Consider the following 18760-nt stretch of genomic DNA (forward strand, 5'->3'; position numbering starts at 1 on the left):
AGAGCCTATCTCTTGTCCTCTACTTCACGCACCTTCCTCCATTCTCAGCAGTGGGATGCTGCTGTACCTGTCCTGCCCACTCACTAGTGGAGAATAACCTTGCTGATTTACAGTGTGATATTAAGCAGGCATAATGGGCTACTAAAGCAGATAATATGGGCCACAAATCTCTGGAAAGAGCTACACTTTCACTGCTTGTTGGCGTTTGATTATCTGCTGTTCCACACTTAACCCTCAATACAATGAATATTCATGCATGTTTGCAATGGGCCACTTTAAATTTATCTGTACTGCTTCTTATTTTAACTTTACTGCTGTACACAGACACGCAGCAATACAATAAATCTGCTTTAATGGAGAGGAACACTAACATCAGAGCAGACATGTAATACAACACAACTGTTACATGAAAACTACACAGTCCCTGAAATGATCCTCTTTACTATAACACCAAATACTGTAAGTTTATTAATTTTATTAATTTTCTGTACAATAATTTCTACAATACTTCATAAAAGGTTCATAAATGTTCAGTCAAATATCAAACTCTCTTGACTGTCAGTGACTAAAGAGCTGAATCTCCATGAGATATAATGAACAGAAAAACATGCTGCTGTTGTACTGAACAGAGAAGAAACAGACATGTCTGTTAAAAACAGGCTGACACATGTTCATCTGTTTGACATTAAAATAAATTAAATCCATGTCTAAATACTGGTTTCAGAGGAAAACAATGTATCTAACAATAATGGTAATTAGCTCACAGCCTCATAAACATTTTAATTTGTGTCAGTGAGCACTAATGCTACCAAACACACACACTGATAATAACTAGCTAACTAATGTTACAGCTACAGACGTGGACAATATTACATTTTGATAAATGGAAACTAAAATCTAAAACATGCAAACTAAATTCCCTGATATTCCAGGACTTGGACCAACAAATGATCAAATTCCCTGTCTGGCAATGAGTTTTCAAAATTCCCTGAAATTCCCTGACCAGTGGGAATTCTGTTGGTTAGATGCACATAAGGAGTATTTAAGGTGCACTTGACTGCCAGTTTTAACATCTTAAATCTTAAACATCAGACTTTGGGCTACGATCCATGTGACCATTGGAAACTTTATAATAGAACAAACATGAATCAGATACGTACGATTTGAACTTCTCACAAGTACTAATGTCACTTTTTGTTTGATGAAGACTAACTCTAAATGTCTTCCCACATCTGTACTTGGTCATTAGTTCTCATCAGGCTTTATGTCTTTAATGAGACAACCTTTGAGTTTGGAATTCAAAACTCTTTTTTTTCCTTTAAACCTATTCAGAGTCATACAAACTAGTCTGTATGAGGCGAACTGAACTCTTTATGGTTCCACTTGCCATTCTGATTATCTGACCTCAGCTCGTATCAGGTAGCTTGACTGACTCATACTTTTACTGTTTTGTAGGAATAAAACCAAAAAGGTTACATACAGAACTATTGCATTTGTGATAGCCACTATCCTCTAATAGCACACATGTGAACAACTCTTACTAAGTCCTTCACAAAGATTCAATAAATTCAACTTTGACATAAACCCACGCAGCCCATCTTTGACTTCAGTAACAGATCCCCATAGTAAAACTAATCTCAGGAGAACTATGTTGTTCAATTAGCCTTGAATAGAACAAATGTGGCAGACTACACTGAAAAAGTGCTTCTCCCAAACATGTATTGCCTCGAGGACAGAAAAACATCGGTCAGTGGTGTCTGTTCGGTTAAAGCAAAATAAGATTCTCCACCATCGTCGAGCTGAAACCAGTGTTGGTGTCTGCTGGGCCGTTAATAATTTGTCTTGGCCGGAGGGCAGCCAAACATGACTTTATGTCTTTAATGATTTTTCATGAATTAGTGTTGCTTATAAATGATTCATTTAACCTTTAATCCGTTCCGTACAAAACATATACAGTTAGATAACAAAAATAATAATTGCGCTTTCACATACGACTGATTTAAGCAGTTTACCATAATTATTGTTTATGTGATTTACCCCTGAAGCCCTGCACAGTGCAACATAATGCTGCCAGATTCTCAGCTGTGAGGCTTTTCTGAGCATTTCTTCTGTCAAACATCATCATCAACGTCATCATTGCTCGGTGCTGCAATGATGAGGTTTGCTCTCTTCTCCTCTCCGCCTGCAGGAAGCTTCTTTGTGCATCCTCACTCATCAAACTGTCTTTGTGGAGAATATAAAGCCCATAAAGAGGCCGGCAGCGCTCACGTTCCTGTGTGGCTGTGTGAACACAGGTGACTTTGTTCCCTTGGAAACACACACTTCACGCTTTTTTGCCTCTTTCACTGAGATATTGTATTTGTACATTTTCTTTTTATAAATCTATTAAATATTTATGTTTATAATTCACATCTTCTCGTTGGACTTGAGACGACGACCCCGCATATATTAAAACCACAGACTGTATATGTTAGGTTCAGAACTATAACATAGCGCTGATAGTATAAGAATCAAACCCACAGTCAGACAAAACAAGGCTTGGACCCAAATCTGAGTTTTACTTGCAGCAAGGGAAGTCCGTGCAGGTCTTAGAGTTGTAAGCTCTTCACCTGGCATCAGCCAACTCCAACACATACTTCCCTCTTTGCTCCTTTTATTGTATACATGGGGTTATAAAACAGCATGTGGTCTCTTTGTCTCCTATATGGGTATGTTTGCTTTTAACATCCATTTGCTTTTAACCTATGTGTGCTAAACTAGATAAACCAGTTCCTCCTTCCCCCAAGGGGCCATATACTGCAAGAGAGGAACTCGTGGAATGTGCATGCAGTATGAGACATTTCAACTACAGTTTAATGCATAGACTAACGGAAACTTTACACACATAACAGTAACTTAATTTACACACTGACAATGAGTTACTATTTTTCCTAACAGTATATAAAAGTGTTCATAGCTTGAGGTCTGAAAAATGAGGCTGATACAGAAGTGTCTGCAATACCACCGAGTGCCAGTAGAGGTCAGCTCCAAAAAGCCTCTGGCTCCATAGACTCCCATTCAACTTCTCTCATCAAATACAAAATACATTTCAATAAAATATATCCAGCAGTTTTCTCGGTGTTGTTAGCAAAAGTCTCTGCAGCGGTCTGTGAAACTGGATTTCAACATTAATCATTTAAAAAATATGTTTTTGAGTCTGACTGAACATAATCAGAGAAAATAGCTGCCTGGAACAGCAATTATCCAATTTAGGTATGTTCATCTGGGACCTTTTCACCCTGATTATTCATAAAATATTTTTTTATACAAGTTTCTGGAAAAGTCAGCAACTGAATGCAGAGGTGGATTACCTTGTTGTAAGGAGCATCACAAGTCATTTGAGCTTGATGTTCGGCTGTATTTACTGGGACCAGAGTGCACAGACGACATCGTGGATGGTGTGACGAACGATCAACGAACGATAGTGAAGATACAAAGATAAGGTGGTTTATCATAAACGCAAAAAAAAAAAAAAGAAAACAGGAACAATCAAGAATTGGACAACAAGAGCAAGCAGGAAGAGGATTGGAGGATAGAGGGAGAGAGAAAGAAAGAAAACCAAACAAAAGCAGCATGCCCAGACCAACCTGCTGACCTCATCATCCTGAAAACAAGTCCATGCAGGTGTTAGCAAAATGGTCGTTCCAGGTGGCTAATTTCTGTTTACTGTGAAACACAAAAAATAATTGTCTAAAAGAATCCAGGGGACAATGACATGTTTTGGATGGCTGCAGGGTGCTTTCACGAGTTCACTTCTCTTCAATGGAGGTGGAGGGTGAAGTTTCCAGGAATTATATGAAGGTACTTTTGTGTCTTTTTATGCAAACATTTGAGAGCAAATTTCTCGCACTGCAATCAAACATCAACTTTGTAAGTAAAAATATATCAACTGAAAATGAAATAATTTTGATTGTAAACTAATTCTCCCTTTAGTTTTGTTGGATTTGGTCACAGATGTGACCAGTTTTTGCGAATCAAAACTTTTGTTTGCGAATCAAAACTTTTGTTTGCGAATCAAAACTTGTGTTTGCCTATCAAAAACTTGTTTGCGAATCCAAAACTGGTTTGTGAATCAAACATTTTTTGTTTGTGAATCAAAACTTTTGTTTGTGAATCAAAACTTGAGTTGGATATAATGGGGGGACCGACACTCACAGGAGACAGAAGTGGTGGGTTTGACTGGCTGTCAGCTGCTGTAGACACACACCTTGTCCCTCTCACCAACAGCAGAGGACTGTGTGTTGAGCTTCATGGAGGTCTGCTAACGTTATGTTTTCTATTAAAATGCTTTTAAATGCGGCAGCATGACTCTCACTTTGTTTATATTTCACGTTATCCATATGATCTGCAGGCAGATCCCTTCAGCAGCATACGCTGGTACGTTGCTCATATGTCCACCGACACGGACCGTCTCCGAGGTCCTCGAAGTTAACAAGAGTACACATGCAAATCCAAATCTTTTTATTCTCAGTTCATATTTTTTACCTACAAACTTGATTTTTGATTGCAATGAGAAATTTGCTCTCAAAACAGTTTTTTATTCTTTTATTGAAGACACAAAAGTACCTTTACAGAATTACAGCAGTTTGTTATAAACCAGAATGTTTTTAATTGAAATCACATGTTAAATATGAATACTCTCTAAATGTATTGAGACTGAAGGAAAACAAACCGACAAAAGATGATGTGATTTAAATGTTAGACAGATGGTGCCCACAGTGCAAAGTACATGTCTGCTGGTATATGGCAGACTCTCCCACCATTAACTGCATATGTGTGTGTGTGTGTGTGTGCATGTGTGTGTGTGTGCAGATAATATGCTGAGGCAGTGGTAGAGACAACAGGTGTGCATCATTAGGTCATTCATTCTGTGGGTGACTTTGCTCAGGAGTAAAACTGTTAAAGTTTGTGTGTGTGATTGTCTGCTATAACAGAGGATTCTTAATTGAGTACTTTGTTTTATTCTGTATATTATTTTGAAAGTGTTCGTTGAGCTCGGCCTCTGTCAGACCGAAGCAGGTGTCCGTTTCCATGTCGGTTCTGTTGAGCTGGACCGGTGTGGTGGTGGAGGAGTGGCTGGCTGCTTGCTCTCAGGAAGCAACAATATTTTTTTTGTATTATCTATTTCTGTTTAAGCCATTTTGGTTGAACTTCAGGTGGTTCATTATGGCCTCTATGTTTATCTATATTTAAATAAAAACGGAAAAAAATGTTTGTGTGGACACCTGCCAACAGATCCACATCACCCTTAAACAGTACATATCCCCTTTATATAGGATACCAGCACTACTTTGGCTTTGACAAAAACTGGAAATGATCCAGTGCCTGAGAACAAGTATTAAGTATTAAGATATCGACTTTGACATGCAGCGGCACAGTGGTGCAGTGGTTAGCATTGTCGCGTCAGAAAGGCCCAGGCCCGCATTTGAACTTGGAACATGTGAACTGCAAAGGTTCTGTGTGGAGTTTGCATGTTCTCCCTGTGCCTGCGCGGGTTCTCTCCAGGCACTCCAGCTTCCTCCCACCATCCAAAAACATGCACCTCAGGTTAATTGGTGGTTCTACAAATTGCCCTTAGGTGTGAATGGTCTTTGTTTCCATCTGTCTATAAGTGTTGGCCCTGTGATACACTGGCGACCTGTCCTGGTTGTGCCCTGCCTTTGCCCAAAGTGAGCTGGGATAGGCTCCAGCACCCCCGAGACCCTGTTCAGGATAAAGCAGGTATAGATAATGGATGGATTTTGACATGTGAGTGGGAGACCAGGTATTTAGGTTTGTCTGTATGGCTAATAAACAATTCAAAGACAGATGGAATACAAATTTTCGCATTATCTTTTAATCTCAGTGAGACAAGTGTAAAAAAGAGTGAAACACTGTATTTTTTTTTTTTTTTAATTCATCTCCAGAAGGCATGAATGTGGTTTGGACTGTGTTCTTTAGTCTTGATTTTTTTTGTTCCATTTTATTTTGAAAAATATGTTACCCTCTGTTTTGTTTTACTTCCTGTCTTTGTGTTTTTACCTCCACTTCTCACCTGTGCTGTGTTTCCTCATCAGTGCTCCATGTGTTTAGTTCTTCGTCAGCCTGTCCAGTTTCCTTCCATCAGTTCTTGTGTCCATTTCATCATGTTCTCTTCTGGAATTTCATCGTTCATCGTTTCTGTAAGTTTTGCTTTGCTGTTTGCTCTGTTTTTCTGACGTTATCTGTCTTTTTTGTTTTACTTTTGGGACCTCTTGTGGTGCCCTACCTCCTTCCCATTGTGACTCAATTAATACACTTTTATAGTGTTCTTCAACCGTTTTAATATACATGTTTGTGAAGATCTTTTATGATGTAATCTTTTGTGATGTTTGGCTAAATTTTTCTGAACCTCTTTTTTTCATTATTTAATTCAATATTTAAAAATGTTTGACCTGGAGTCACCTGACCATTTACCTAACCCACCTCCATTGGTGCCTTATTGGTTGATGTGTGTGTAAGGGAACTAGCACAGGCATTTTCTCAGAAAAATAGATTTTATTTACCCAAAAAACAACAACAAACAGAAAACAATTTACAAAAATATCAAACTGAAATTCTGGACCCATAAAAGAGAAACAGAACTCGACTCAGGCTGCAGTAACACATCGAGTGAACACATCCAACTGACCTAACAAACACCACACAATGGGGAACATGTGATACACTGATCAGACCATTCACAGACAGAAAGGGAACACAAACTAAAACGGACAGAAACAGGACTGATCCTGCTGGCAAACGTATTTAAATATGATCTAAATCAAAATATCCCCAAAACTAATCAATTGTAAAGAAACCAAGGAAATATCTAAAGTCAGAAAAAGTAAAGTAAATGAGTGCTCTACAGATATAAATGACTATCTGGACTAAAACAAATGAACTGCAGATAGAAATGAAAGTAAAGGTGTGACTGGGAGACTTACCGACCGGGATTCCTGCTGGGTTTGTTTTATTTCCTTAAAGGTTTTTTTTCTTCTCCTGTTTCATACCCACCATATGTAAATCTGTTTGACCCAGATCAAATGCATTGGTCTAACTTTAAAGTTCTTCTTTCTGGAGTTTATTTTTCCTCTTGTGTGCACCGTGTCTGTCCATTTACCTCTGAGAGAGCAGGAAGGATAAACCGCTGCTCTCTTTCCTTGATAGCTCATGAACTCACCCTCACATGTTTGTTTCCATCCTGTTTTCCATCCATAATATAAAATACATACCATCTAATACAAATATTCATCTGCGGTCCAACAAAACAAACACTCATCTTTTTATTTTCAGATCGCTATGTGCTGGTTGGAAGTCGTCATGACAGCGACCAGGGAGGCGGGACCTCTGCCATCATGAATCAACTCATCGCAGCGCTGACAGAGCAGACGAAACGAGGATGGGTGCCAGACAGGACCACGGTGTTCTGCTCGTGGGGAGGCTCGGCCCTGGGGAGCATCGGGTCGCACGAGTGGGGAAAGGTCAGCGAGCACAACAGCATCTGCTTTTATTAAATGTCAGCGTAGGGGTCAAAGGTCGAGCCCTCTGGAGTGATTTAAAATGATGTAAAAACTCCAAAGCATCCATGTGACATCCATGTATTCCCCATCACGAAACTCTACATACTGTAGTATACTTTAAAAGGATCACCCCACACAGAGACAGGATAGCCGGTTGCTAGGTAACAGCCACCAGCCTCTGGATGGATGCAGCCAGTGGTCACCTCATGTACAACTCTTCAAATGTGAGTGGAAGTTGCCACAATTAAGAATTATACAACCAAAGAAAGAATCTGGAGGTGTTTCTGTATCCTCCATCAAACTGTCTGAGAATATTCAAGTTTAGGTTTCAATCTGATGTGTTTGATGTGATTAAATTACACTGAAAGAAAAGATGGACAAGAGAGGTTTAAACCGTGTGTGTGTGTGTGTGTGTGTGTGTGTGTGTGCGTGTGTGTGTGCGTGCGCGTCCGTCTGTCCGTCCCCTCCGCCCCTCCAGGATAACAGCGTGGTCCTCCAGAGCAGTGCGGTGGCATACGTCAGTCTGAACTCTCCGGTCAGAGGGACAGAGACTCTCAGAGCGACAGCTTCTCCAACACTGCTGCAGCTCACCTCAGACATCCAGAAGGTACCTACGACTACAGTCCTTCTACTCCACCTCCCACTGCAGCTGAAAGCAGGTCAGATAGACTTTAGAGGGAGTAATTAGGGCCCGAGCATCGGTGCGAAAGCCCTATTGTATTTCGTAAAAATGTTCTTGGTAGTTAGTCGTTCGTCGTTCTTCTCCTTACGTAAAGTGATTTTCCTTTTTGGAGGCTTTATCATATTCAAAAACTCATGAACGTGGAAACACATTTGTTTCCCGGCGAAAACATTTTATATTCCAGTGGAGTCGCGAGTGGGCGTGGCCAAACGGCTCGAGAGCGCCCCCTACAGAGATGCCCCGGCGGCCACATTTACCTAAATTCACCAAATCCGGTGGACACGTGTATCACACCTGGACGCACAAAAAAGTTACATTGCAACGTTACGTCAACTTGACAGGAAGTCCACCATTTTTAATTTAGTCGCCATTTCTGGCGATTCGTACACGTTGTAGTTTGTTGAACTCCTCCGAGGGATTTTGTCGGACCGACTTGAATTTAGGTTCTATGGATAGAAAACATGTTTGGGATTAAAAGTTATCAAAATAATTTGTTTTCATCGATGTGTGTGCCCGTGAGAGGCGGCCATTTTGAGTATCTCACCATGAAACTACGAGTTGCTTTAAATCTCATGTACATGGACCGACCTTCTCCAAACATCACAGGTATGATAACAGCCCCGCCCTGAAGACCCCTGTGGGGTAATATTCACTCATAGTCATAGCGCCCCCTGTTGGCCACTGGAAATTACACTTTTCATACTTTCACATTCTACGTCGAGCTGGTTGATCACATGAACGTAAAGTCGGGTCACAATAACCTAAACATGTAGTTGATGATATATTGAGACATTCATTCAACTTTGTTAATGGCCGTCACCGTGACGATGCGGCAAAGTTTGATGTCTTGCCGTGACACAGGAAGTTGATGTTTAAGGTCAAGGGATGCTTGAAACCTCACGAAACATGTGACATACATCCGGCGTGGTGAGACGATACAGCTGATGTGTTTTGCGAGTGGGCGTGACCAAATCCCAAGCTCGCCGTGACACAGGAAGTTGATGTTTAAGGTCAAAGGATGGTTGACACCTCACAAAACGTGTCACATACATCCGGGGTGGTGAGGCGATACATCTGATGTGTTTTGCGAGTCGGCGTGGCTAAACGGCTCGTCAGCGCCCCCTGCTGGAGACAGGAAACGAGACAAAAATAGCAACTGTAAGCGGGTATATGCTTCGGGGAGAGGTGGCTTCGGGGAGAGGCGGCTTCAGGGAGGCGGCGCGCCAGAGTGCGAGGGCCCGTACATCACTGCTTGCAGTTTTAATTTTACTTCAGTCTCTCGAGGCTCTTGTTTTCCTCCCACTCTCTCTTTGCTCTGCTTCTCTGGCACTCTTGTTTTCAGTCATAGGTTGACAGGATAGTTGAAACAATGACTGAGGTGTTATCACAGGAAACACTTTTTGTCCCGTTTCTTTAAGTGTCATCTCTTCTGTGAAAGGCGGAGAATAACACTCAGATCTAAACTCACTCTCACTCCTTCCCACACTTAGTATTCATACACTCTGCAATAGCCGTTCTCCAGATGAAGTACAGCAGCCCCATGATTCAGCCTCCCAAACTGTGTCTTTATTCCAACCTGGGGGTGTTTTGCAGATATGATCAGCACTTGCAGACATCTTCAGCCCAACTTTTTTTCATCTCTTTAAACTTGCAAAACTTTTGCCTTTCGAAAAAAAAAGAAAACAAAAAACACACCTCATCATCGCTCTCTCATTTCCTTCCTCCGCCTCCAACACTACCTCCTTTTTTTTTTTTCTCCCTCTCCCTTAAACATTACATCTCTCTCTCACTCTCCTTCCATCACCTCTTAATCTCCTCTTTCATCAGCAGCCGTCTCTGCATCTCCCCGCCCTCTCATTCTGCTCATTAAAATCTCCCTCTCACTCCTCTGCGTTCTCTCTTAGTCTCTTCAGGTGATGCTATACGGTATTTGTTTTTGTGCCTTCAGGTAACTCATCCATCCACAAAGAGAAGATGTCATGTTTCTTGCTCGGTACGTAGGGAGGTCACACATGGACAGATGGTACCATCCAATGTTCCTCTCTTCCTCTGTTCGACCTTGCAGTAATTGGTAGAAATGGCCCAGTCTACCTGTCACATGCGGCTGTAATGACACTACAGACAGACTCTGCTTAAGCATATAAGAGAAGACCAAAGGAGGCATTAAGTACTTTCTATGTTTGATGTTCTTTAATGAAGAAAAACTCAACAATGTGTCCAATTTTAATTTTTTTTAATCCGTCAAAGTCTTTGAATTTGTCTGGCTTCATGTTAAACTTTTTCCTGCTTAGAGCCAAATCTGTGCCACTGTCTTCCTTTAGGAATCTGGTTTATACAACGACTGGATCTCTCTGCTCATAAATACTCAGGAGACGTCGGCTTCTGCTGAAAGAACTGGAGGAAATTTACAGGAGCTTGTGTATAGAGCCTCCGTCTGATGGACAATTCCTCACTCAACTCTACACTTTCTCAGGTCAAATCTTGCTACCTTGAAAGTAATTGACTATATATTGGATTTATGGGGCGTCAGCCGTACCTGTACATATATCGGCTCTGTCTAAATGCTGGGCCTACTCCTGAAAAGCTGAATTTTGGATATACAGCAAAGCAATGACAGCGAGAGGATTAATTCATTAGTTTGAGTTTGGTGCACTGAGAGAACAGAGACTACTCCGTTGTTTGCCCTAGTTTCCACCGACTTACTAATGTCCCTGCTCTTGTCATCAAAACTGAAAGAAATATGGCAAAAGCAATTTGTCTTGATGTTTGATTAATAATGAATCTCAGTTAGTACAGAATTTTGTTGGCGCACAAGTTTACGTTGAGTCACTGGTCTTAACTTCTGGCTTAAAGTTTTTCCACCTTATAGTCGTAAACTTATTTTTGGACCCGTTGGAGGCCGTGAAGATAAGTAAACACAAAACTGCCATGAATATCAGCTGACTAATGTAATTACACACCCAGCAGACACGGAGCGATATTAACCTTTATTTGAAGTCATGTCTCAATCCTCCTTCCAGTATTAAATTACAATATTACCTCTTTCTTTAGCTTGTTTTTGGTCTCCTCCAACTCTTCTGAGAAATATATTTACTATGAAGCTGCTAAATGCTCAAATCTGGAACTTTATCTCACTGTTTAGTTAATGCTTGCCAATATGTTAACGTGTTTGGGCTGTCTGTATAACAGCTAGCAACTGGAAGAAAAATCACACGGGCATAAAATTATAATATAGAATTTAAGATTTTGTTAATCACGCATCATGTAGTGAACAAAGACGGGTTAAAAATCTCTGAGACTGCTCCTGTTGAACACAAAATCCGTACGGCACCGTGACATGAACGCCTGCAATGACAAAATCGTTGCTGCTCACTGGTTTTGTCTCCCACTGACTTCTTTCTGGCCCCAAAAAAATTGCATAAGAATTTGAGGTGCACTTTGTACTCAAGCTTCAGGTCCAAGATGGCAATCGCAAATGAACATGTACAAGTGGTCATAAAAATGTGTGTTGATCAAGTAGACGTTGGTCAAGACATGTAAAGCAGCTAACTTGGAAAAGTTACTCATGAAGGTCATAGCTTCCACCTTCTCCGGGAATCATCTGAACAGATTGCTTGCTGTTACCTCCTCATCTTGGGTTTGTTTTTTTACATTTTATTTGACGGCTGGATTTGACAGGAATTAATTTGTCAGGTTGTCATGTGTTTGTCACATTTTCATGAATGTGATATTTGAAGAACGTATAGAGAGAATTACTTCAAACTTGGTACACATATTCACATTGGCTCAAGGATAAACTGATTAAATGTAGGTGGCAATACATTTGTGGCGATAACTATAAAATTCATATGCAGATTTTGACAAAAAATTCATACAAAAATGTCTTGTAGGATAAAATGATGAAGTGGTGACTTATTATATCCAGATATTCTAAGTCAACCAAGGTGACATCGCAATGTTCAGCTAAACCTCTTCTCTGTCCAGTATTTAATCTCGTACCTGAGGGACAGAAGGGACACTGTGAGCATATTTCTCTTTTGGTCAGATACCAATACTTTAAAGTATTTGTCGCTTATTTGCAGTAACATCTTTATTTGAAAGTATTGTCTATAGTCAATCAGCTTCATCGGTGAAGCATATGAAAACATATGATTCCTTCAAAGTCTTCACTACATATATTTTAAGAGTCTGGATGGAAACTACATCTTAACTGTTTGACCGAGTTGTAGTTTAGTTTGTTTTAGACTATTTCAAGTGAAGGAATGTAATGTGTCTTCTTTTTTTTTTTTTCTGGCCATATCTTCAGTTGATGTGAATACATACAGTCCAGTCAGCGTACTGAGGTAGAAAACTCAATGTTCATCCTTTCAACCATGTGTTTTAGATTCGGCCCACCAGAGAATAGTGCAGTCAACTGAACACAAGCTGTTCTAATTGTCTTTGTCAGATATTTTTAAATACTTATCAATGACAATGAAACAGTGAAGTTCCAGGGTGTATCTGATAATTTACTTATTATGAAGCTCCCTAAAACTAAGAAGAGTTGCAAATATTGATTATAGATGCTTTAAAGTCCAACTGAAATCATATTAATCAGAAAATCCTATTATGGTGTACATAATGTTTTAACAGCATCCCTTCTGGTTTTGTGATGCGTCTTCCAACAGCAGCATGTTGAAGTGTTTCCATGCCTCCTTTTTAGTCCTGTGTTCAGAGCCTTTTTACTTTGGTGCTAGCTCCAACCAATGTTTTGAAATATCAACAAATCCAAAGGGTTAGATGTATCAGTACAGCTCTTCAGACTCACTGATCCAACCAAAGAACCCTCCAAGAATCCCTCCTGTTTCCTTTAATTCTAGTCTTCTGTCGCGCCCTGCCTTTCCTCGTAGCTAATTATCCATTTGGTGGCAGTTGTATCTGTAGCGCTGCGTGTCACTCTATTCATCATCTGAAGCGTGTCTGCGTTGGCCCAGGTACGCTTCCCTCCTCCCAATATTTAGACACAGGTCTCCACGTCATTAATCATGTTTACGCAGCAGCTGTAATACCTTCTACTTATCTTACTTTGCTAGGACCTGTCTCCCAAACCGATACGCTGCCGCACTGATAGTTTTGGAATGGGTGCTTGGGAACCAATTATAATACAACTAGATACTCCTTTCGTAGGGGATTTACACCAGAAAGGGGGGTGACAGGAGGGGTGGCAGGTAGAAAGAGAGATGGAAGGAGAGAAAGATGGGGCGCCTGGGTGGCATGAAGAATACAAAACAAATGGAGAGGACCTTTAATTGTGTGTTGCTCCACAGATGTGTGTGAGTGGGTGGCTGCTAGCAGGTAGCTCCATCTGGAAACTAACGGTCGCCGGTGGACAGCACGTTGTTACACTGAAAAAAGACTGCAGTGGCAAATTCCTCATCGGCCCTCTGACAAATGCTCATGGACTTTTGCAGTTATGCGTTCGTTCCAACAAGTGTGTGTGTGTGTGTGTGTGTGCATGCATGTGAGGGATAGAGAGTCTGTTATTAATGGATGTGTGTGTGTATATGTGCAGTCTGTAAGTTTGGTTGGTAATGAAGCTGTGATTTAAACCCCTCTGAGGTCTGACTTTAATTGTTTAGAAGACATGCAGCTGTTTGTCCCACTTTCACAAGACATTACGTCTCATGAATCCATATCACACCTCCTATGTTGTTCGTATTCAGTGGCGTCCTAAAGTCTGACAACACATAGAAAGTCGGTCATATTTTCCTTTAAACGAAGGGGATGGGGGCAAATTCTGGTCCCTGTAACCAAGGGTTATGGCTTGATGCTCGGAGTTAGTTGATCCAACTTATTTCCACAGTTTGAGAGTGAAGAAGAAGGTGCTGAAATCTGGAAGGTTCGTATTATGGCCGGAACATTATGATGGTGACGAATTGACCTTGTGGCACACATTCTGGTGTACATATTAATATCTCAGCCTGTTTCACCATGTTTGCCTGTCTCAGCTGTCTCCAGCTTGTTGACATGAATAGAGTCCGGCAGGCTGATAGTTTCCTGATGGAGAATCCTTTTAGGAGAAAACAGGAGGACTTGTCATCCTTTCAACGGAGTCCAGGTTTATTAGAGAGGCAGTGCAGGATTTGTTCTTGTTGTTGTTTTTCTTCCAGTGCTGAATGTTTCCCATAAAATGTGTTGAAACAAATGAGACATTTCAACCAGATTTTGTTTGAGTTTTCTCAACACAGTCCTCTCAGTGCTTCACAAATGTTGTCCTGATAAATACAGTAAATGGTCTGGACTTTTATGACCACTTTTTACCTTCAAGATTTAAAAGACACTTTACAGTTTTTCATTTACACACTCATACTAATAATGGTGCTCACCTGCCATCCATGAAAACTAGGGGTTGAGTGTTTTGCCCAAGAAACACTTCAGCATGTTGACAGGAAGTGTTGAGGGTTGAACCTCCCTTGCAAATAACAGAAGCCTTTATGTCCCCTGTTTAGCATTGCATGGCAGTCCAATTAGAAAACAAGTATGTCTTGTGGACCATTTTATCAGTTATAAAAATAAATGTTTATTTTATTTGTAAACAATGTCTTGTCAACAACTATAACTTTCTCCATAAGTGGAGGCTTCCATATAAATCGATAATAGAAGACAAAATAGTAAACGCTGTCTTAGGAGAAGTTCTACTTTCTGACTCAGGACCTCAGTGTCCCCGAGGACTAAAACATGTACAACAAAAGTATCCTCCAATGTTCCCCCACACATGACAGAACATACCTACAGTCTGCAGTGACTGTGTAAGTTCTGGTTAAATCCAGATCTGCTGCCCCACAGTGTGCCTCTATATGTGATCATCTGGGAGGAAGTGCCCTCATGTGCCCTTTCAGCGGAAGAAAATGTGTTGGTGGCCGATAAAGTACCCCTACAAGCAAGGAACCACAATGTGCCCTTCAAATAAAGATGTAATTCAGTGCCCTGTGAGTTGCAGCTGTAATGAGGTAACCTGGAGAATCTAGATGGGTGACCTTCTGCTTAAAAGAAAAATGGAGAAAGTGGGGTTTTTGTTTCTGCTAGTGTATTCTGCTGGTGCATCAGTGTGACATGATGCCATGGTGAGCTCCCTTTCAACCACAATAACCTCAGTGACAGGCCTGTAACGCTGCTCGGTATGGAAAATAAAACCTTGTAAACTTCCAATGACAAGAGACATTACATTACATGATATAATAAGGATATACTGCTCAACTTTGTAGCTGTTGTAGCTAATGTTATTTTAACCTGTTTTTCTGTGAATCCGTGTGGCCAGATCCTCGATGTGACTACGTCTGTAGTGCAGTCGGCAACACTTTTCTGCAATTCAAACATGTATATACAGTACCAGTCAAAAGTTTGGACACACCTTCTCATTCAATGTTTTTTCTTTATTTTATTTTTTTCTACATTGTATATTAATATTGAAGACATCCAAACTATGAAGGAACACGTATGGAATTATGTGGTAAACCAAAAATTGCTCAACAAACCAGAATGTGTTTTATATGTTAGATTCTTCAAAGTAGCCACCTTTTGCTTTAATGACAGCTTTGCACACTCTTGGCATTCTTTCAATCAGCTTCATGAGGTCGTCACCTGGAATGGTTTTCCAACAGTCTTGAAGGAGTTCCCAGAGGTGCTGAGCTCTTATTGGCCGCTTTGCCTTCACTCTGCGGTCCAACTCATCCCAGACCATCTCAGTTGGGTTTAGGTTGGGTGATTGTGGAGGCCAGGTCATCTGACGCAGTCCTCCATCACTCTCCTTCTTGGTCAAATAGCCCTTCCATAGCCTGGAGGTGTGTTTGGAGTCATTGTCCTGTTGAAATACAAATGCTGGTCCCACTAAGCGCAAACCAGATGGGATGGCATGTCGCTGCAGAATGCTGTGGGAGCCATGCTGGTTAAGTATGCCTTGAATTTTTAATAAATCACCAATAGTGTCACCAGCAAAGCCCCCCTCCCCCCCCCCACACACACACACCATCACACCTCCTCATCCATGCTTCACGGTGGGAACCACACATGTAGAAACCATCCGCTCACCTTTTCTGCTTCTTACAAAGACACGGTGGGTGGAACCACAAATCTCAAATTTGGACTCATCAGACCAAAGTACAGATTTCCACTGGTTTAATGTCCATTCCTTGTATTTCTTGGCCCAAGCTAGTCTCTTCTTCTTGTTGTTCTTCCTCAGTATTGGCTTCTTTGCAGCAATTCAACCATGAAGGCCTCATTCACGCAGTCTCCTCTGAACAGTTGATGTTGAGATGTGTCTGCTACTTGAACTCTGCGAAGCATTTATGTGGCCTCTAATCTGAGGTGCTGTTAATTTGCAGTTTCTGAGGCTGGTAACTCTATTGAATTTATCCTCGGCAGCAGAGGTAACTCTTGGTCTTCCTGTCCTGGGGCGGTCCTCATGAGAGCCAGATATTCTGGTTTGTTTAACACTTTTTTTGTTTACCACATAATTCCATGTGTATTCCTTCATAGTTTTGATGTCTTCAATATTAATATGCAATGTAGAAAAAAATTGTATATATAGTACAGTATATATATATTTTGATTTTATATTTAAACAAGAAACACAGACAACAGTGTTATTGTACTGTGATGGATTTTGCCAGAGGTGAGTTATTGTACAGTCTTATTGCGGTGGGCAGGAATGATCTCCTGTATCTGTCCTTGTGACAGCGGAGCTGGAGGAGTCTTTTGGAGAAAGTGCTCCTCTGTCCCTGCAGCAGGTGGTGGAGAGGGTGGACAGGATTATCCAATATGGATAATAGTTTGTTCAGCGTCCTCCTCTCCACCACCTTTTCCAGGCTGTCCAGTTTGCAGCCGATGATGGAGCCGGCCTTCTTAACCAGTTTGTTAAGTCTGTTGGTGTCTCCGGCTCCAATGCTGCTCCCCCAGCAGACCACAGCGAAGTACAATGCACTGGCCACAACAGACTGGTAGAACATCTCCCAACATCTCGCTGCACACATTGAAGGATCGAAGTTCCTCAAGAAAAAGAGTCGACTCATCACCTTCTTGTAGACAGCGTTGATGTTGGTCTTCCAGTTCAGTCTGTTGTCGATGGACACACCCAGGTACTTGTACTCCTCCACCATGTCCACCTCCTCTCACAGAACTTTCAGCGGTTGTGGAGCCGTCGTCTTCCTCCTGAAGTCGACCACCATCTCTCTGGTCTTGGCCACGTTCAGGAGCAGGTGATTTCTTCCCACCCACTCCACAAAGTCCTCCACTACTGCCCTGTACTCCTCCTCCCGTACCATCTGCATTGCCTCTGGTTTTCCACTCCAACAACCAGGAAAGCCAAAATGAAGCACGCATGACATTACTGAGCAGGATTTAAGACGGCTTTTAAACTTTTTTTTAAAACTGTCAACCGGGTTCACATCTGTGGTCCTATTTTAAGAGAGGCATTCATGATTTAGGCAGGACCCTCAGCTTCTATGTTTTTTATTGATCATTTTAACCTGTTTAGAAATCGAGCATCCTTATTTAAGAATATCAACCATCCCAACGGCTGAGATGTTTGGATTTTTTGCATTTTGAGTGACAGCATTTTTGTACAGTTTGAAATACCTCCACAGATTGACCGATGTACAGATTTCAAGATAACTAATCTCTTCAGTCTAGCAGAGTACTATGTGCACTAGTATATAGCCCACAATAAGAACATTTTAATTACTGGTCATTTCAGTGTCCATGTTTGTTGTCCTTCTGAACCAAGGGCAAATTACTTTTTAACTTTTAATTTTGAAGCAGGTTACAGGTCTTACTCATGAATGGGCTCATACTTTAGAACTTGTTCTGTCACATTGCGTTTCTGTACGTATTTGTGAGATCTGTGATGCATCTTTCTCCACACTTATTCCCATTATCGTTGCAGCTTACATCTGTAGTTTAGTTGTTATCAGTAGTGTCCCTGTTCGCTGCTCTCTTTAATGACATCTAACACTACTGACCAATTTATTAGTGTTTATAGAGCATCCTCTCATGTATTGAACAGACAATATTTTAACCTCATTTAATACCACTGGCTCTGCCACCCTGGATATTGTTTCCCCCATGAGGTCATACTGCCCTGAACTTGAATACCATCCATTGTTAAAGAAGACGACACTCAGAAATGTTGGAGACAAGTCCCATGAAACGGATATGACTCTGCCTAATGTCAGACTGCTGTTCAGGCTCTACAGAACAAATACTATTCAGACTTGATTGCAAGTCCCTTGTTATACTCCAGCAGTCATTTTCAACACCATTAATGTGGCCATTAATCCATCTGTCCCCAAAGTCTGTCTTCTGCACACTGCAACACATTTTTGAAATTCTTCCAGGATTAGATTACCAAACATAAGTTGGGTGTTCTGTCGTATAACTGCCATCCATCCATTTTATCCTCTGTCAGTTCCGTTGGATCAGTTTGAGCCAGACTCCCTCATAGCTTCAACTCAAACTGTTGATCAACTAAAGACTGCTAAGTGCA

At 41.1% G+C, this 18760-nt stretch overlaps 1 protein-coding gene across 1 annotated transcript in view; it reads left to right on the forward strand.

Moving 5' to 3' along the window:
- Window positions 1-18760, forward strand: part of LOC138215397 (inactive N-acetylated-alpha-linked acidic dipeptidase-like protein 2) — a 471279-nt gene that overhangs the window by 292274 nt on the left and 160245 nt on the right. Inside the window, exons 11-12 of the mRNA XM_069177518.1 lie at window positions 7333-7520; window positions 8038-8166. Of these exons, the coding sequence (XP_069033619.1) occupies window positions 7333-7520; window positions 8038-8166 (317 nt within the window). The remainder of the gene's footprint in view (window positions 1-7332; window positions 7521-8037; window positions 8167-18760) is intronic.

The sequence above is a fragment of the Embiotoca jacksoni genome, unplaced genomic scaffold, assembly GCF_022577435.1.
Source record: "Embiotoca jacksoni isolate LCO1_2020_lvr unplaced genomic scaffold, fEmbJac1.0.p SCAF_74, whole genome shotgun sequence".
NCBI classification, from domain to species: Eukaryota; Metazoa; Chordata; class Actinopteri; family Embiotocidae; genus Embiotoca; species Embiotoca jacksoni.